At 41.0% G+C, this 20,982-nt stretch overlaps 3 protein-coding genes and 1 pseudogene across 3 annotated transcripts; 3 read left to right on the top strand and 1 right to left on the bottom strand.

Moving 5' to 3' along the window:
- The first annotated feature begins 393 nt into the window (after nucleotides 1–393).
- LOC146468929 (melanocyte-stimulating hormone receptor-like) lies at nucleotides 394–20,775 on the top strand. The gene is made up of 3 exons (XM_085124097.1): nucleotides 394–1,155; nucleotides 12,424–12,439; nucleotides 20,612–20,775. Exons 1-3 carry the CDS (start codon nucleotides 394–396, stop codon nucleotides 20,773–20,775), a joined length of 942 nt encoding a protein of 313 aa, XP_084980223.1.
- On the top strand, nucleotides 7,191–8,071 carry LOC146468932 (uncharacterized). The gene has a single exon (XM_085124066.1). The coding sequence runs from the start codon at nucleotides 7,246–7,248 to the stop codon at nucleotides 7,777–7,779; it is 534 nt and encodes a 177-aa protein (XP_084980192.1). The 5' UTR covers nucleotides 7,191–7,245; the 3' UTR covers nucleotides 7,780–8,071.
- Nucleotides 14,563–15,820, top strand: LOC146468931 (D(1)-like dopamine receptor). The gene has a single exon (XM_085124078.1). The coding sequence runs from the start codon at nucleotides 14,771–14,773 to the stop codon at nucleotides 15,818–15,820; it is 1,050 nt and encodes a 349-aa protein (XP_084980204.1). The 5' UTR covers nucleotides 14,563–14,770.
- On the bottom strand, nucleotides 16,419–19,508 carry LOC146468930 (uncharacterized; annotated as a pseudogene).
- Nucleotides 20,776–20,982: the final 207 nt, after the last annotated feature.

Raw genomic sequence — 20,982 nt, 5'->3', positions numbered from 1 at the left:
TGAAAGACTTTTTATTAGCTTGAAAAAAATTTTTTTTAGCATTAAAAGTTGCCCAATAAACCGTTTGTCGCTGTGACAAGTCATGACTAGCAATATAAAAAGAAATATCATTATGAAGATCTACCAAAACCATCTATCAAGATTAATTTGCTCGTAAACAGGTGAACGCTTTTCCACAATTCAAATCCAATGTTTTAACAAAACTGCTGAGTTAATTTGAAATGAGTTTGGTTTAGCAAAGACCTTTTGTCGTCAATGTTTTAATAAACCTGCTGAGTTAATTTGAAATGAGTTTGGTATAGCAAACACATTTTGCCGTCAATGCTTAATATATAAAGGAGCCGAATAAAACTGAATTGCTCAGAATCTAGCTCACACTGCAATAACATAGCGATGGAAAACTTTACTGGAGACGGAAACCATAAATTATACCAAGAGCTGTACTGCTCGACAGAATTAACTGGAGGTATACACAACCAGCTGATAATCCTTTCAGTGTTAAACATTTTTCTTTCCATTACTGCATTTCTGGGAAATACTCTGATCCTTGTCGCCCTTCGCAAGGACAGGTCGCTTCATCCGCCCTCCAAACTGTTGTTTCGCAGCCTGGCGATAACGGATCTCTGTGTTGGTATCATTGTGCAGCCTTTTCGTGTTACAATGTGGTTGTCTATGGTGAACGAACAATGGAATATCTGTGGTTTTACAGTTGCCGCAGTAGTTATAATGGGGAATTTTGTTTGTTTAGTGTCTTTGTTGACATTGTCTACCATAAGTGTGGACAGACTTCTCGCCCTGTTGTTAGGGCTCAGATACAGACAAGTTGTAACTTTAAAGCGAACATATGTAGCTGTGATTGCTTTCTGGGTTTTCTCCTTTGCGGGTTCCATAGTGTACCTTTGGAATGAATTAATATCATCGTGCTATAGCTACATAATTATACCACTGTGTCTTGTTACCTCGATTTACTGTTACACAAGGATTTTTCTCAGGCTGCGTCATCATCAAACTCAAGTTCAAGACATTGTTCAAGGACAACCAAACCAAACAATTCCACAGAGCATTGCGCGATACAGAAAGACTGTGTCCACTGCACTGTGGTTGCAGTTAACATTAGTTGTTTGTTATTTTCCAGTTACTTTAGTGGGGCCGTTGGTAATTCAGGGAAGATTTCGAAGTGAACTGTCTTCAGCTACATTTCTACCGTTCCAAATTACTATAAGTCTAGTTATTTCAACTCGTCATTAAACCCAATTCTTTACTGCTGGAAGATCACAGAAGTCAGACAAACAGCGAAGGACACAATCACAAAACTGTTTTGTTCGTCAAGTTAAGAGTTACGGAATGTTTTGTGCCGGTATCGGTTAAGTTCAGTTTAAAGCGGTATCTAAGACGCAGGTTAACACTTGTAATGTATGGTTGACAATAACATGTTATTCAGCTAAACATACTTTTACACTGTTCTGTAGGTACGAGTGCAAGAGAAGTTGATTCATTTAATTAATGGAATCCGCTTCGATCTTCCATTATTTTCCGATCCACTGTTTTATTCAAATTTTGAAGTGTTGTAAACCTAAATGCCAGCTTAAATTGTAAACAGTCATCAAGTTTGGGGAAGAGAAGATTTTTTTTACATACTTAGTCACCGGCTTAAAGCCTTAAGAAAGCGGTCAGTTGACAATAATCGAAAACTGCTCAGTGACATGAAAAAACGAAAACACTTTTTTCTTTATAATTGCCGTTTTACCGGGTGGAGAAATAAGCCCACAACTCGCAAATGCGGAAAGGCCTAGGTTTTATTCTGAAAGTCAACATCCGGGTGATAAAAGAATGGAGTAGCGTTTTAATAAACATACTTGAAAGATGTGGGGTTTCTTCACTTTGCTGCTAACTAAACACGAAGCTGAATAGATTTAAAATTCAAAAATGATTTGCGAACGAAAGTAAAAGGAAAAAATTAGCATGGGTAATGAAATATTCAATTAAAAGAAAAGAGAAAATCCTCTGTTATCTCGGTACACAATGTCTTTAATGGTGAGACGGAACGCAAAGTTGACTTTCGATCGATTTACCGTAAAATTTGGAATATAAACCCTGAACTTATAAGCGTTCAAAAGACTCTTTATGCTATTGGAACTTTTATTGTGCTTCACAATTGATCTTGTTTAACAACAAAAACATCTAGAAATAGTAAGCTGATAGTTTAAAACATTTAACCTTAACAGTCCATGGACTTATTAGAATCTTATGTTATATCGCAAACCAGATGCACAAAAGGAAGCGAACGGCAAAGGGATGTTACTAAAACTTGAAACGGCGATAATAACAATAACAATTACAATAATAATAATAATAATAAGAGATGAAAGGGAAACGTTTAACGATAGGTCGCCGTTTCCAGTATAATTAGACCGAGGCGCTCTTTTCATTTTTAAATGTTATCTAGGCGAAGTCACGGAGCACAGTATTCCTGGGTGATTATTCGAAGTCAACGTTTCTGCAATGGTTGCTACTATTTCTTTCGACAATTGTTTTTTGTTTCTGAAATCTGCATCTTTTGGCAGAGTTTTTGTGTGTAGGTGTTTCTGTAGCCTAACATGATTTTGTTTACTCTTCTGCGCTCTGCGATTGGTTTAGAAATCTGGCGCCACTTCCTCAACCAATTTGAACTGACCAAGAACAATATGTGACTCGCTTCAGTTGCTTGCACCCGTTTACTAGCGCTTGGCGCCAGTTACAACTACTTGTCAGCAAGTTTACATTGATTCACTGTGTCATTAACGTCTGTTAAGAGTCGCAGTTGTACTTAACTTGGTGTTTGGTTTTACCGCCCTCGACCAAGTTTTTTAAGTATTTCCTATATTATATTGGTACGAGATTTTCAGAACGTTTTCTATTCACTGATTTTCTCTTACAGCTGTAAATTTTGTTGATGTTTCATCTCTTGGCTTTCACAGCTTCGGACACGTTGCCAGAGCCGGAACTGATCAGTGATTATATTGCTCTCGGGGAAAATTTGCAGGCTTGTTTTGAGGCAAAGTAAGCGAGAAAATTTTAGACGCAATATTCAAATCAAAACCTTTAAAATAATCCTAGGCCTTATCTAGCGTAGATTGGAATGATATTTCTTAAGGTGTTTCAATGTGATTAGAATTTATGTTAACAACAGAGTAGTTTTCGGCTCAGTACATGTGCTTTAGTCAAATTCACTTTCAGTGCGCCCTTTTACAGTGCCATTTGTGGGAAAGGGAGCACTCTTCTGTATACTGAGATTTCTGATTTAAGGCTTTAAGGATTTAAGGGGGTCCGGGTTTTGAAAATCTAGGTTCCCAGAAACATCATTGCCTGCATTTTGAGACCCATTTTAGGCAAATCACAAATTTGTTTTATAATTGTTTCAACTTAAACAAGAAAGTTCAAAGTACATTCCGCGCCCTGTCGAGTTCTGATAGCTATTCGATCCACTGATAGTCATACACCAAGCTGGTAAGCTGCATCATTCTCGGGTGTAGGCCTTCGAACAAATTGATTATCTCGTCAAGATTTACAGGCATATCATATTTGATATGCATTTATTGATTAGAACCAGGGCGGACATTCTACTCTCTCGCATGGTACACCTCATGTAGTTGTTCAACCTCCTCATTAAGTGCTTTTTCTTCCGCCATTACTGATTTGTAAAGGGGGTTCGTTCGAACCCCTTGAACCCCCCCTCCTTCGCGCCTGCTACGGTACAAATTACTATCAACGACTCACTCTGGAAAGCTGGTTTACTAACTTAAAACAAACGCCACTCAGACCTTCCTCACTCGGCGACCATGTTGAATCTCAGGAGAATACCGTGTAGGACTAAAATTTTGCGGGAGTTTTATTTTGCGGATAAGCGATTTTTTGTGGTTTGCAGGAACAAATTTGTGCGGTACAACATGGCTGAACTCTCTGCAGGGAACTAATTTTTGCGATGCTCTGTTCAAGCAGAAGAATATTTGAGTGGAAGAAATCTGAATATTTTCAACTTTTATTGTACGGTCAGTTGAGTCAGTCATATCACTCTACTTACATATTAGAGACTTCACTGTAATACCTCACTGCGCAAACGGACTGAACAACAACAAAACAAAAAGCCTACCCCTACCATGCACAGCCAAACACTGTTTCGTTATTGAGGTTTGCCATGACCGGTATTACCGTGTATTATTTTATAAGAAAGCAGTTTGAATGTTTGAAATACCGTAGCTGAAACCTTTCTAGGCATACAGAGGGGCTTTCCAGTGAAAGATGTAGCTAATATACAACTTTGAAACCTAACTGGGAACGGCCTGTTCTGTGTAGGCCGCAGCAGAAGCGCCATTAGAACAGAACATGGTTGGTCTGCTGCACGATTCGAGTCTGTGTGTTCCTTCAGATGACCAATTCGTGCCAATCTAATGTACTGAATTGCTTTACTCTTGAAAGCTCGAGTTGCTTTTTTCAATGGAATTTTATGTTAATAATCTTGTTTAAGTCCAATGTATATCGCCCAGTGGCTAATTTTTGCGAATCGAGGTCAGGCTCCCGAGACTCAACATGGCCGCCGAGTAGGATAGGTCTTTTGTGGAACGTCAGTAGGTGGTATATATGTCTCTGGTTGTTAACCGGATTTGTCAACGAAGTCGAGATGTTATTGGTGGTTTGTCAGTAAGCCGTGATGTTATTGGCTGTGAAGACTGTAAAAAGTGATTGGTGCGTTTCGATCCGTCTTTTGTTAGTCAAAAAGCCAGTCCGTGGGTCTATTGTAAGGAAAATGTCTATTGTTTGTCTGGTTCGTTGATGTTGTCAATAAATCGTTTGTATGGTGCAAGATGACTTCCGCTCAGGTTGTCGAAACGTTAATTAGTCAAAGTCCCCCCAAACAGTCCTTCTCAGGACTACACTCACCCATTGTCTACCGTAAGTTTGGACAGACTTCTCACCCTGTTGTCAGGCTCAGATACAGACAAGTTGTAACTTTAAAATGAACATATGTAGCTGTGATTGCTTTTTGGTTTTTCTCCTTTATGGGTTACATAGTTTTCCTTTGGAGTGAATTAATATCATCATACTATAACTGCATAATTATACCATTGTGTCTAGTTACCTCGATGTACTGTTACAAAAGGATTTTTCTTAGGCTGTGTCATCATCAAACCCAACTGAGTTCAAGACAATGTTCAAGGACAACCAAACAAAAAAATTCCACAGAACATTGCACGATACAGAAAGACAGTTTCCACTGCACTGTGGTTGCAGTTGACATTAGTTTTTTTCTTATTTACCATTTACTTTAGTGATTCCGTTGGCAATTAATGATAGAAATAAGCGAAAGAAGTTTTACATTTCGTTTCGATGATTCCATGTCATCATTTTCAAGTGAAAATAGAATAAAGTTGATAACTTAATATATACCGTGCAAAGCGATAAAACGTAAAATATGCATGTAAAGGTGACAAATTTAAATCTATAGTTTTGCGCGTATGGAGTCTGAGTGTATGTTCAAGCATGGGCTTTTTTTTCTTTATGAAAAACTTTTCATAAATCAGACAGTCCAGTTTTCCGTTGCACTTCTTTAAAACGGAAAAGTTGTTGGTAAGGTCGCCAATGGTTTCCAGACCGTAATAAAAATTGTAATACTGCGCAGCGTAGTCAATAAATGTGAATTCAAAAGTTATAAAATAGACGCTGAAAGATAATTCGAAACCGACGTTTCGGCAATGCTGCCTTCTTCAGGGTACAAAACTGTACCGTTGAAAAGTTCGTTAAATTTACTCCCATGCCTAAATTCATAAAAGCGCGCGTGCGTGCAACATACGTGCTAGCGCATTCCGGCGCGCGAGCAAGTAAAAAGCGAATTCACGCAGAACTAAAGTCCTGATTCATGCCAATCAAACTAACAGTTCCATATTTGAAAATGAACCCCATATCCTGCTTCTTTCGGTATTTTTGGTTGGCTAGGCCAACCTGCAGTACGACTAGTCTCTCTGATATAAACTGTTGATGGACATTTAGTACATGTCAAACAGTAAACCCCTTTCCCCTCCCCCTCCCCCTCCCCTTAGGAAGGCCTGATACTCAGGCTACATTTAAGGCAATGGTCAGGCAAGACCGCGGTTTCGATCTCTCTTGAGTTGCCGATTCTTTAGAAATGATACAGATGAGTTCTCGGTATCATTTTATGGCGGCAATTTAAAACAATAAAACATCTGGAGACGCTCAGCTTACAGCTTCAAAGAGCCAACCTTAACAGTCCATGGGTTTATTATCGAAAGGATTTTACCGTCAGGTATTTTTCGTAAACCGGAAAAAAACAACAAAGGTTCTTTTTTTTAAAGTTTCTCTCCAAAGACCACGTTTCTGCAAGCTTGAAAACGAAAGGTTATTGGATAAACTGAAAAGTGGATCTTTTTCCTCAGTTATCAAGACTTGGTGATCATGAACAAAGTGTTGTTTTGAAAGACTTTTTATTTGCTTGAAATCAATTTAGTTTTTGAACATTAAAAGTTGACCAATAAAGCGTTTGTCGCCGTGACAAGTTATGGCTACCAATATAAACAGAAATATATGAAGATCTATCCAAGTTTAATTTGCTTGTAAACAGGTGAATGTTTTTCGAAAATTTAATGCTTTCCTCTTCCCCTCCCCATAAGTATACAACATTTATTTCTTGATATCACCGGCGTACAATTCCAAACATAAAACCCCGAGAAAATCAGCCCACCAAAAGAGAACCTCCTCAAATTTCTGGGCCATATATTTCTTCGATAATTATCCCTCCTAAATATTAGCTTTTAGTATATTCTCAGTTCCGCTATTGCATTTCTAGCTCTCTAATTGGCTCAAAAACTCCGACTATGAGCCATTAGTCGGAGTTTTACCTAATATGGAAAATAGTGAGCCAAGTTTAAAAATTTTCCGCACGAAGTTTTTAACTTCAGCTCTCCATAATGAGCGATACTGGCAGGTTTCAGGAGCTGTCTCCCACTAAACTTCAAGAGATACTAGACAATGCTGTTCCAGAAAAAACGAAGAAAGCCGCAAAGTTCGGCATGAACATATTTAATGGTACGTATCTGGGAGTTTTACTCAAAAACTAGCAACAACTGTTATGTTCACTGTCGATATTTTGATAATTGTATAACTGCGTAACAACGGAAAAAAATTATCACCTTGTTATTTACAGAATGGCTGTCAAGCCCTGTTGCCACAAAAATTTCGAAACGAATTGAAGACATGTCCAAAGAGGAGCTGAATGAATGCCTTAAATGTTTCTACACCTCCGCAAGGAAGAAAGATGGCACGTATTACAAAAACACATCCATGAAGTCCATTCGAGCCGCCATAGATCGCTTTCTTCGCTCGCCACCAAACAACAAGCCTTTTTCTATCATCTCCGACGCTGTGTTTACCGAAGCCAATAACATTTTGGATGCCTTTGTAAAGGATCTCAGAAAGACGGGTAAAATAGCTGGAATTGTCCATATGAAAGTAGTGTCAAAAGATCAAATCCAGAGGCTCTCTGAAAGCGGCGAACTTGGGCCGGCCGACAGTCAAAATCCAGCCCAACTGCAGAGAACGGCATGGTTTTATCTCACCCTTTTCTTCGGACGACGAGGAAGAGAAAATCAGCGGCAGTTGAACCCTGGAATGCTCTCCCTAAGGACAACGCCACAAGGTGTCGAGTATTTTGAGTTAAACAGACGACAGCCTGGTTCACTGCTCAGCACAAAAAATCATCAAGGCGGCCTTGGAGACTCTGAGGACTAATCCGACGCGAAGATCTTTGCCGTTGCTGGTTCTAAGAGGTTCCCAGTGAAAACAATCAAAAACTACTTAGATCACCTGAACCCGAGTTCCGACGCTCTTTTCCAAAAACAAAGGGACGGCCAAAGTCAGAAATTCAGTCCAGCAGATGACAAAATTTGGTATTGCAACTCGCCGGTTGGCTCGAGCACGATGGACAACATGTTGAAAAATATGAGCAGGCGAGCTGGCATAGAGCCCCATCTAACCAACCACGTACTGCCTCAGGGCGACAGCAGTTACAGTTCTGTCTGACCACAACTGTGAAACAGACACATAAAATCTGTTACGGGACACAGATCCGACCAGGCGGTCGAATCGTACAATGATCGCCCATCCATAGAATAGCAGAAGAAGATGTCACACGTTCTCAGTGATTTTGTCTCAGCCGGAGCCTCGGAAGCTTCTCCATGCACTGGCATCTCTGCAGCTGAGAAAGAAAACAAATGCCATGGTCAGCAAGAAGGGCAACCTCAAAGCAAAGGGACAGTTTTAGTCCAAAATCAGGTCGTAAATACCGAGGTTCGGCAAAGCGAGCGAAGAAGCTTTCCGCAGGTTTTCTTCAACTGCAATGTTTAAGTTCACAGCTATTACGGAGGCGGAGAATCAGGAAAATCTTCCTGAACTGGAAAACTATTTAACCACTTGAAAGCTTCCGAAGCCTTTTTTTTTCCTTGCATTTGAACGGTTGAATATTTCAAGGTTGATTATACTTCACAACAGTCGCCTCATATAACAATGTGTTACCAACTTTATTTCGCTCTGAAATACAGCGTGTTAAAAGTAAAACTTGAATAATTAACATAGTTAACATAATCGGTCCATAAGTCCTTGCGCCCAACCACATAAATCCGCCATTTTATTTCGCTCTGAACCAAGATGTCCGCTCCTGCGCGTGGTGATGACAATCCGTCGGATAATACAGCCATCTCACTTCCACGAGCTGGGCCGAAGGAAGGGGAAGGTAATGTACGTCCTGTCTCCCTCGTTCAGCAGATTTTTAGTGATCCCGAAGCACTAAATTTGCTTCGACAAGCTTTTAATAGCTCTTCACACGATTATAGTGTCCACGGAGCGCCCAAGGCTCCAACCTCTCTTACAAATTCAAACACTGCCAGAGCGTTCAAGGCTCACTCGGCAAATGAAAATGATACCGCTACGTATACCCCGGCGACTAAAAGGCCAAGAGGGGCAGAAAACTACTCTGACGGGGTAGTTATATTAGAGCCTGATGGTACAAACCCGGGCACTTCTCATCCCACAGGCGAGGATGACGAAGACGATGAACTTTGCCATAGCGCTCGCTGGCAAGCAAGTGAACAGTTATCGGCATTCTTAGGCACGTTGCATAAGCCATTGTCTGCCTTTGAGCGAAAGGCAATTACTAGAAAGTATCCATGTCCAGATGTTGATGGTGTTTACACTCCCTCTTTGGATAACTATCTGCCATCACTCTTTCCAGGCGTTAAAAATGTCGACAAGGACAGTAAATTTTTACAGGATCGCGTGTTAGATTCCATGGGTCTAGTAGCCATGTTATTTGAGCATATTTACGGCTTCCTTGCTGAAGCTAAGCCAGGTGAAAATGTGATCCTCAGCTATGAGCAAATGAAGGACCTTGGAGCCATCACATCAAATGCTATACGTCTACTGGGTAATGCCTCGGCACTTTTGTCTAAGGAGCGACGTAAGGCTGTCCTTAACAAAATCAATTCCAAGGGAACTCTATCATCTCTTGCCTCAGAAGAGTTTCTGCAAGCTGGCAAAAGTTTGTTTGGGGAAGAATTCGAAGCAAGGATCAAGACCAGATCAGAGACAGCAAAGACCTTACTTTCAGCTGCTTCTGTGGGGCAACATTCACGACCTGCTCAGTTTTTTCGAGGCCGCACCACCCCCTTCAAAAGACGAGGGAACCGTTGGGGTGGTGCCAGTCAAAGGTTTCCATATGCCAGCAACTTCAGCCAGTTTCGGTGTTCATTCAGAGGCCGAGGCAGAGTTGCCAGGGGAGCCCTGCAGCAGATCCCTCCAACCATCCAGTAGAGAGGCCCTCTCACTTACCACCAGGTATGATGTTACATTTAAATCCTTTAGCCGTAAATCACCTCCACCTAGCAGGACGCCTGAAACATTGCGTTTCAAACTGGGAGATTATAAGCAAGGACCCTTGAATCTTAGAAACTGTTTAAGGGTTTCATCTGCATCTCATATGGACCCCACACCAATTATCCGTCCCGCTGACAGTTCCTCACTCAGAGGAGAACATGGCTCTTATAGACCTAGAAATACAACAAATGCTAGAGAAAGGAGCTATCCATGTGGTTCCCCTGGGAGAGTTACATCAAGGATTTGTGAGTTCAATTTTTCTAGTCCCCAAAAAAGGGGGTGGCCAGAGCCCCGTCGTGAATCTCCGCCCCCTTAATCAGTTCATCCCTTACGAATATTTCAAGATGGAGGGGATTCATATGCTGAGGGATCTGTTACGAAAAGGCGACTTTATGGTCAAGATAGACCTGAAGGATGCCTATTTCACAGTGCCAGTCTGGAGGAACCACCAAAAGTATCTGAGGTTTGTTTGGAAGGCTGGAAGTTTTGCCTGCCTGCCCTTCGGGCTTGCAAGCGCCCCCAGGGTCTTCACGAAACTTATGAAACCTGTAGTAGGCCTGTTACGCCAACCGGGCATCAGACTGATAGTCTATTTATACGACATACTAATAATGGCCCAATCCAGGGACATTGCCCTCCAACATGCCTCAACTGCCTTAGATCTTTTGCAAGGGTTGGGCTTCCTGATAAACTATCTGAAGTCAGTCCTTGTCCCTTCCACAAAGATGGAATTTCTAGGATTTGTGGTAGATTTCCTCACTCTGTCTCTAGCACTTCCCCGGGACAAAATCAGAAACGTGAGAAAAGAATGTCAGGCCTTATTAAACTTGCCACTAGTTACAGTGAGACAACTAGCCAAGTTACTGGGACACCTTACCTCTACCTTTCAAGCTGTCTTTCCAGGGCCCCTCCACTTCCGCCACTTGCAAAACGAGAAAAACAGGGCTTTAGTACATTCTCAAACATACGACTCTGCTACTCCCCTTTCCCTCAGGCTAGGGAGGAATTGGTTTGGTAGGGGGACAACCTGGAAGCATGGAATGGAAAAGCTCTGGTAATCGAGACAGATGCCTCCCGACAAGGTTGGGGGGCATTTTGCAACGAAGTATCCACGGGGGTCAATGGTCTCAAGGGGAATCTCTTCTCCACATAAATTGTCTGTAACTTTTGGCTGGGGAATTTGCTGTCAAGACCTTTATGAAAGGCAAAGTTCAAATGCGAGTCCGCCTGTTAATGGACAATTTGACTGGCGCGTCTGGCATCAGACCTATGGAGTGGTGCCTGCACCACAATATCCTCATAGAGGCTCAGTATTTACCAAAGGTACTAAATGTCCGAGCAGACCGAGAATCTCGTGTATTCTCAGACCATCACGACTGGAATCTGGACCCCTTGTTATTCACGGAACTAAATCGGGTCTGGGGCCCCCTGGAGGTAGATCTGTTTGCCTCTCGCCTTACGACTCAACTTCCACGATTTTACAGTTGGAGACCCGACCCTCAGTCGGAGGCAGTGGATGCGTTTTCCCAGGACTGGAGCAAAGTGAGGGGATATGCATTCCCTCCTTTTGCTCTAGTAGGCCGCTGCCTCAGACAGTTACTAGACCAGAATGTGTCACACCTTGTTCTAGTGGCACCGGTCTGGCAGTCACAACCATGGTACCCTTTGCTTTTCGAGTTGTGTGTAGCACCTCCAATTCTGTTCCCTCACTACCCAGGCCTGCTGACACGACAAGGGGAAGTCCACCCCTTGCTGAACCTTCAACTAGCAGGTTGGCTGCTATCCGCCAATCATATTCAGAAGCAGGCATTTCACAACCAGCTCAAACCCTACTTGTTGCAGCCTGGAGGGATGGAACATCAGCTTGGCGAAGATGGGCTAGCTGGTGTCGAGAACGGAAACTTAATTCGATTCAAGCTTCTGTAGATGCCATTTTAGAGTTCTTTTCTTCTGAATTTCATCTTGGGAGAGCATATAGGACTCTTAATGTTTACCGGTCTGCCATTTCTAGTACTCACCCTAAAATTGATTCGGTTTGGGTTGGGGAACACCCCTTAGTGCTCCAACTGTTAAAGGGTGCATATAATCTTAGACCGCCTTTACCTCGATATTCTAGTACCTTGGATGTCAGCCTTGTTGTGTCTTATATTGATGGTTTAGGGGTCAATGAGTCTCTCTCTCTTAAGGATTTGTCCCAGAAGCTTGGTTTTCTCCTAGCCCTTACTGCAATGGAAAGAGTGTCTGAAGTGGTCGCTCATGACCTCAGGTACAGGCGCTTTCACCCTGAAGGAGTCACCTTTGCACTCCCAGATTTAACAAAGAAATCTCGAGCAGGCCAGGATCTAAAAATTTCATTTCATGCTAGTTTTGATGAAAATCATAATCTTTGTGTGGTTAATTGTCTTAAAGTTTATGAACATCGCACCTCAGAATTCCGTCCCTTGGACCCTTCAAAACCCAACAAGCTTTTATTATCATATATTCGCCCTCACAAGCCCATTTCAGGTGCTTCCCTCAGTAGGTGGCTGAAGGATATAATTATTCTCTCGGGCAGGTATTGATACAAGTATATTTAAAGGTCACTCAGTAAGAGGAGCGTCTACATCATCAGCTGCCTATGAAAGGGGTGCTTCTCTGCAGGATATCCTAGATCTTGCTGATTGGTCAACTGATTCCAAGTTCAGGCGTTTTTATTACAGGCCTAGACATAATTCTAGCATTCAAAGTCATTACTGAATGTGCAAGGGTTACCGAGTCAGTGAACATGACCCCACTTTAAAAACACATTGTTATATGAGGCGACTGTTCTGAAGTATAATCACAGATTATGCTAGGGCCGCTTGCCCTAGCATAATCTGTGATTTTCGTTAACAGTTGACCACAGTTTGTCGTTTGTGTAGCTGTCAAATTTCATTCAGCTCATCGAGTGATGTAATAATCAGGTGATCACGGCGCGCATGTGACCGGAAGTTGTATGCTCTTTTGACCGCTTTGTAAAATTGTAGAAATAAAAATCGGCGGCAAAAACCCGATTTGAGAATATACTAAAACAATTATTCGACCTTGTTGGATATGAAGAGATCATAACCAACTCGCGCTACGCGCTCGTTGGTTATTTATCACTTCATATCCAACGCGGTCTCATGGAATAATTGTTATATAGACTGCTGATGGAAGCTGTTTTAAGCGGTAAACATCACGATTATTTCAAGCGGTTTTAAGTTGCGTTTATTTTCAAGCCCACGCATAATTGCCCACAATATCCATTTCCTGAAACAAACCCTCCCCGAAAATGAGCCGCTGCAAAGGCTATTGAACGAATTTAAGCGTGGGGTTCCTACTCAGAATTTTACGGAATGCCAACTTCGAAGTTATTTATGAGAACGTGACAGGAAGTTTTTAACATGGACTTCCTTAAACTGGACAGCTGCGTGGTAGTGATACATGGAAACACTAAGCTAACAGCTTAAAACCTAGAACCTTAACAGTCCATTGGTTTACTATGGAAAGGATTTTACGGTGTGATATTTTTTGGCGAGGAAGGGTGGGGTGGTTTTACTCTGAATTTTATGTTATATCAAAAAACAGTAGCGAACAACAGAGGTCCATTTTTTTCTGTTTCTTGCCAAATAAAAGGTGGTCACAGGTTTTGCAGGCTTCAGAATAAAAGGTTATACGATAAACTGGAAATCGGATCTTCCCCCTCAATTATGAAGACTTGGTCATCATGAACAAAGTGTTGTTTTGAAAGACTTTTTATTTGCTTGAAATCAATTTAGTTTTTGAACATTAAAAGTTGACCAATAAAGCGTTTGTTGCCGTGACAAGTTATGGCTAACAATATAAACATAAACATATGAAGATCTATCCAAGTTTAATTTGCTTGTAAACAGGTGAATGTTTTTCGAGAATTCAAAGCTTTCCTCTTCCCCTCCCCATAAGTATGCAGCATTTATTTCTTGATAACAGCGGCGTACAATTCCAGACATAAAACCCTGAGAAAATAAGCCCACCAAAAGAGAACCTCCTCAAATTTCTGGGCCATATATTTCTTAGATAATTATCCCTGTCACCGGCGTACAATTCCAAACATAAGTCCCTGAGAAAATGAGCCCACTAAAAGAGAATCTCCTAAAATTTCTGGGCAAAATATTTATTCGATAATTATCGCTCGTAAATATTAGCTTACAGACTGCTGATGGAAGCTGTTTTAAGCTTTGAACATTATGATTATCCCAAGCGGTTTTAAGTTGCTTTTATTCTCAAGCCCACGCAGAACCGCCTCCAATATCCGTTTCCTGAAACAAACCCTCCCCGAAAATAACCGCTCCTGAAAAACACTATTGAACGAATTTAAGTGTAGGGCTCCTACTAAGAAGTTTACGGCATGCCAGCTTCAAAGTTATTAATGAGAACGTGGCAGGAAATTTTTAACATCGACTTCCTTAAACTGAACAGCTGCGTGGTAGTAATATATGGAAACACTAAGCTAACAGCTTAAAACCTCGAACCTTAGCAGTCCACGGGTTTATTATCGGAAGGATTTTATAGTGCGACATTTTTTAGCGAGGAGGGGTGGGGTTGTTATATTCTGAATTTTATGTTATATTGCAAACCAGGAACGGAAACAGAGGTTCATTTTTTTTATGGAAGTCAAAAATCGACAGTCGACAGCCAAAACTGTTTTCTCACCACGTTCTCGCTAATCATTGACGATAAAAGAAAAAAAAACACCAACTCTGGAGTAAACGTCAATGACATTTATAACTTCGACAACAACAGTTCACTAAGTGGAGAAATTCTGAATTTGGTGGAACTTCGCTTCAAACTTCAACATCGCAAGTCGTTACTAATGACTGGAGACGCAAACGAAACGGATTTCTCCAAGGAAACCGTAGCCGTTGACATTTCTGTGAGCACCGCTATCCAGATAGCGCTATGCCTAGCCATTATGTTTGTAATAATCACGGGGAATGCATCCGTTGTTGCGGCATATTTTTCCAACTCCAGGATTCGAACTGGAACCTACACCATCCTTGTTAGTTTGGCAATCTCCGATCTGTTAGTTGGTTGCGTCTCTCTACCACTGGGGATGTACATCAGCCTAAGACGCGTCCAGAAAGGACCTCTCAACACTATTTTCCTGTCTTTCGACATTTTCAGCGCGCTCGCCTCAATTTTCCACCTGACAGCAGTCAGTCTGGAACGATGGCTTGCGATTTCGCGGCCGTTTGTATACGAGACACTTTCCACAGTGCACTACTCACTCATACTCTGTGGAGCTTGGCTTTCGGCTTTTGCGGTTGCGGCAATTCGACCAGCGCTGGATAGAGCAGCAAGCAACAACCCTCACAGAATCTACACCCCGTTTCTCTTGCTTGTAGGCTACGTAGGACCGGGAATTGTCATTCGCCTGGTGAACTATTCTATTTTCAAAGTGGTTCGAACGCTGATTGCAAACCTTCCGACGTGTACAATACAAGACTCGGAAGAAAATACTAAGATTCGTAAGAATATAAACAAGCAAAGACGCACCGCTCTTACTCTCACATTGGTTACTGCAATGTTCTTGGTTTCTTGGTCATCATTCTTCACTATCAGCACAATCTCGGTTTTTTGTACGCATTGCGTGCCCTTCGAAACATTGACTCCTTTTCTATGGTTTTCAAAATGGCTGCAGTATTGTAACAGCGCTATGAACCCAATGGTGTACGCCTTCCGTGATGCTGAAATGAGAAAAACGTTCATCCGTCTTCTTGGTCCGTGTGGATGTTCTTTGGCGGCGCAGCGCGTACGGCGGGTCGCTTCAGTTATAATAGCCCCTCTGAGACAAGAAACTAGCATAGGACATCAAGATGAACTTGAAACAGTCCTACATGATCATGATGAAACGCAACTGTGAATCTACAACAGCATACAAAACAATGCTAGTACATACGTCGAGATAAGTTATTTTAAAGCACAAGGTTACGTTGGAGAGCAGTGCAGCCAAATCTTTTATAGGATAGGATATGATATGATATGATATGATATGATATGATATATGATATGATATGATATGATATGATATGATATGATATGACATGACATGACATGACATGACATGATATGATATGATATGATATGATATGATATGATATGATATGATATGATATGATATGATATGATATGATATGATATGATATGATATGATAGAACAAGTAAGGATAGGATAGGTTAGGAGGGGGTATTCACGATGATGTACTCATATACCAAGCTATGTTTTGTTTTTTAATCGCCTTAGTCGGGGCTGAAATATTGATTTGCTTCATTCAGTTGTTTTGCTAATTTTGTTGGTCAGTTCTGAAATTATTCTGTGTACAAAAACACGATTGATTGTGGTATAAAAGTGTAATAGGTTTTAAACTTTAGGATACTCACTCCCTCACATAATTTCGAGCTGGTCCTACGTACGGGCTCTGAGGGGGTAGAACTTGGCAGTCTACAGTTTTTTTATCAGTGTAAACAGATTAAAATTGATAATTTATTGTACAATTGGCCAAACATAATGAAACTTGGCAGATGCAAGCAATGTGTACAGCAGCATTAATTTAGGTACTTTTGACGCCATGGCAACCTTTCGTTTCCATAGCAACCCCGATAAACAAACCAAAGGATGCCATCTTTAAACAAGGATTTCTTGAGGAATATTCACTCAATTGTCTTAAAAATTGCTGTACATAATGAAAATACAGTGTTCTCTGCAATAAATTACCGAATTTTTTTTTCTTTGACATTTGCAGCATTTAAGGCTTGGTATCCATGTTTCCATGGCAACAGTGAAAGTTTGCGACTAATTACAAAATCCATAATTCATCGCATAGAACATCACTTCAGAAACAAGCACTCAAAATTTTGCGTAAGATAGTTAAAAAGAAAAGCAACTGTGCCTGTTTAAGTAATCAAGTGTGTAAATAACTGAGAGTTTGGGAAAATGTAAGATAAATTTGTACACAGCGTAACGAAACACTACGTTCTCATAAAGAAGACACCAAGCATAATCTAAATGTATACAATAGCCCAGCATGTCGATGTTTGATGGTGAATGTTTTCTCCACAGAGAGAGCTGCAGAAAACTGATTTCAGTGAGTCACATTTGTTCAATTCTTTCTTCAGCAACAAACTCCACATCTGGCTCCACAAATATAATTTCAATTTCGCTTCCGACAGTCTCAGCAGGCAAAGCAGCTTTTGGTGCCTTTTTTCTAAGGGTTTTTTTCTTTTTTCTTTTCTCATCTACTTCTGGTTTGGAACTTGTGCCAAATGCTCCAGGCTGATAGGCCAGTTTGTCAGCCTTTGATTTCCTATTGGACCTGATTATCTGTCGCCGCTTTCGATACTTGGAGCTGATCTTATTTGCTGCAGAGGAAATTCTTTCTTGATTCTCCCTCCTCCAGGCTTTCAACATATTTCTGCCAGGGGAAATTCCACAGGACTTCACCAAAGCAGGTTTACTGGCAGCTCCAGTATTGAACACCCCAGCAGTCTCACAAACTGCTACCACCATACGCCGCTTTCCACAGTATCGGCTCTTGGGGCACCTTGACCACAACTGCCCGTTGACACTTTCATTCCGATTCTGGGTTTGCCCCTGTAGGCACCTTTTCAACAAGTCATCATTGGTAAGCCTTGTAAAAATTGGCTTGAGTTCTTAGAAAAAAAACACAAGGGAGGCGGTTGTCTTCTTTATACGCTGCTCGAGCCTTCCAAAATTTACACCAGGTGTCTTCGCCTTTAGGGCATAGCTTGTGCTGCTCTTCCAAGGAACATGGATCATCTTTAATCATGTGATGGAATATTGCCCATGCTGTTCTTCATTTTCTCCAAGTCACCAGCATTTTCTCGTATAGCTCTGCCATAATACTTTTGCATCTTGTCTATGACATTGTCAGTGAGGCGGCCTCTTCCATCAACCCTTCCTCCATCTGGCATCTTTATACCTGCCCCCTTTAAATTTTTCTTGTAATTCTTGAGGGCAGTGCCTAATCATTTCTAAACATGTCCAACACCTTCCTCTTTGACAATTGGATAACTATCTCCATAAAGTTCCACCATTTTTGACTTGACTCTGCCAAAACAGCTACTGTCACCATCACCGACAAAGGTGGAATATATGAGCTTCCTCTTTTCAATGCTGCGACTGAATATGGCAATGGCTTCTGAAGACTCCATGTCTTTAAAGGAACCTACATGATTCACTTCGCAATCTCTCCTGTGTGACTCTTTCCATGCAAGATAGTCTGCTGATTCTTTATCACAGTGTTCATGAGATGAACATTCTTTGCAAATGAGGGATTTTACCTCGTAGTCAAGAATTTCTCTTGTCATTACTGATATTACAAAAAGCACACCAATCCTAGAGCTGTGCCCCCTTTTCTGCCAAGTTCCATCTATGGAAACAGCAACTTTGGTAACTGAGTGGCCGTCAATCTCTACCGCACTTTCTTCATCCTCCCTGTAGGCTAACTGGCTAAGCCTTTCTGTTGCCTCGCACATCAATGTCTCAGCATTATTGATGGCTATCTTTTCTACTTTTTTCATGTGCTGGTTATTTGCCTTCTTGGTAACTGGAGGTGGCAGGTCCATACCAGCACAAAACTTTGCCAGGCCAGCACGGCCCCATTGATGAGAAGACAACACAGACCTCCTGTTCACTTCATGGACCCCACCACCCTTTCCACCAAGCCTCTTACTTGTCTGTAGAGGTGTGATAGCATCACAAGATGAGCATTTCAAATACAGCGATTCAGCAAGGCCATCTCTGCTGGAGTTTTGTTGGAAAAGCTGAAGCTTTGATTTTGAGTCTCGGCATGAGCTGCAAATAGCTGATTCGCTAATACACTGCGATAGAAGCTCAGCATCTTGTAGCTTGAAGCCATGTGCTTTCTCATCATCCATTCCTAAAGCGCGACATGTACTTTGAGAACGAGTAACGGTTCCTTCTTGTGATCAAAATTCTCGAAAGAACCGTTCATAACTTTCAGTTCTGACATATTCCTTGGCGCAGTACGTGCTAGAAATTCGTCGTACTCACTTTGAGCCTTGGATGTGCTCGGTTGTGTCTCCAAACGTGCTTCCACGCTGGTGTCATGTCCGCTATCCGCTTCTGTTTCCCTTTGCATTTCCCACGCCTTTTCCGTGAAAACCTTTTCTTTTTTTCCTTCGACACGATTTAAACTTCCCTTTTCTTTTTCTACCGGTTTCTTCCTCTCCTTCCATAGTCAAACACAAAAATACAACCTGGACAGTACAGAAATGCACACGCGATTTCGAAACTCGGTAAGAAAACTTTTCAGCGTGACGCGAAATGCCTTCTGGGTTGCAAAACGAGGAAGGAGTCACAACATTTAGGACTTGTGGATTACGGAAGAGTAGATTTGGATCGTTGTTCGGAAAACGGCTGGAAAAAACCCCATAGCAACCAAAATAAACAAACCATAACAATGGTAACTAAGACCGGTTTTAATCACATCCATTAATTAAAACTCAAATTTTAGGCGGGCTTTTCAAAAATATCAAGAAAAATTTTCGGGGTTAAAAAAACAATATAATAAACTTCCTTCGTAGCCCTCTTTTCAAATTAGGCCGATGATCGAGTTTTTTTTTTTCAAAATTTAGGGTTAACTGCCTCCTTCACGGTATGATGAATATTCAAGGCACGTGAATAGCAGTGAAATAGACCGGGACAAACAAAATAAAATTCTTGTTCTGAGAAAGCAAATAACAACTGAAACTTTACCAAGATTCACCCTTCTTGTCTAACACCAATTTCAGTTCCTGAGCCTAAAACTTGCGTAGATATCGAAAAGAATTATTAATTTAACCGCTTGTAATTTAACAGAAAAAATCTGTGGGGGTATTTTAAAGATACTTATGCAAAGTAGGAACTTTTTCATTCATATGCGCTTTCTTTTCACTGTTTTTAAACATAAATTTAAAATAGAAAACACCCATTAAGCTCAATGTACATTCAGAATGTTTAGCTATCAGGAAAGACCGTTTGACAGCAAAGACAAAGTGTCTTTTTTTATTTTGCAGAAAAATTGATTCATTATTTACTTGAAAACGCCCTTACAATTTTTTTTCTAATTTCGCCTACAAGTTGTCTAGATTGAGTAGTTTAAGTCCTTTAAGTCTCGTTATAAAGTGTCTGCCTAGATTTCGAGATAATCGACCATGTTTAAAATTAGAGGCTATGCGCTTCCGTTGCTATGGTAATAGCTGTTGCTTGGAAACCGATGGGAAAATTAACTTTGATCATATGTTGAAATGATGATGTAGTATGAAGGAGTTCGAAGTTTATCTTGTATGCGAGATTTTAATTTCAAAACTTCCACTTTAAGTCCAAAAAAACTGCCTCGAGCCTCGTTAAGGGTGTACCTTTGGAATGAATTAGTATCATCATGGTATATCTACACAATTGTACCACTGTGTCTAGTTACCTCGATTTACTGTTACACAAGGATTTTTCTCAGGCTGCGTCATCATCAAACCCAAGGTCAAGACAATGTTCAAGAACAACAAAACCAAACAATTACACAAAACATTGCGCGAAACAGAAAGACAGTGTCTACTGCACTGTGGTTGCAGTTAACATTAGTTGTTTGTTATTTGCCAGTTACTTTAGTGGGGCCGTTGGTAATTCAGGGAGCAGCACGAGGTGAACTGTCTTCAGCTACATTTCTTGCGTTGCTTTTTACTTTAACATTAGTTTATTTCAACTCGTCATTAAACCCAATTCTTTACTGCTGGAAGATCAGAGAAGTCAGACAAGTAGCGAAGGACACAATCAGAAAACTATTTTGTTCATCAAGTTAAGAGTTACGAAATGTTTTGTGCTGGTATCGGTTAAGTTCAGTTTAAACACAGGTCACCAAAGCGTATGTGACACAGGCTACCATGTAAGCGTGATTTAAGAGTTTGTGTGGAGTTAAAATTAAATCGAAATTTAGACAACAATTTTCCCTAAAAAACCCACAAAATATTTAAGTCTGAAAAAGCTTACCCGATGTGTTTTGCTGTGTT

Source organism: Pavona decussata, unplaced genomic scaffold (genome assembly GCF_977016875.1).
Source record: "Pavona decussata unplaced genomic scaffold, jaPavDecu1.1 SCAFFOLD_128, whole genome shotgun sequence".
Taxonomy (NCBI): Eukaryota; Metazoa; Cnidaria; class Anthozoa; order Scleractinia; family Agariciidae; genus Pavona; species Pavona decussata.
This window is presented reverse-complemented; position numbering and strand designations above follow the sequence as displayed.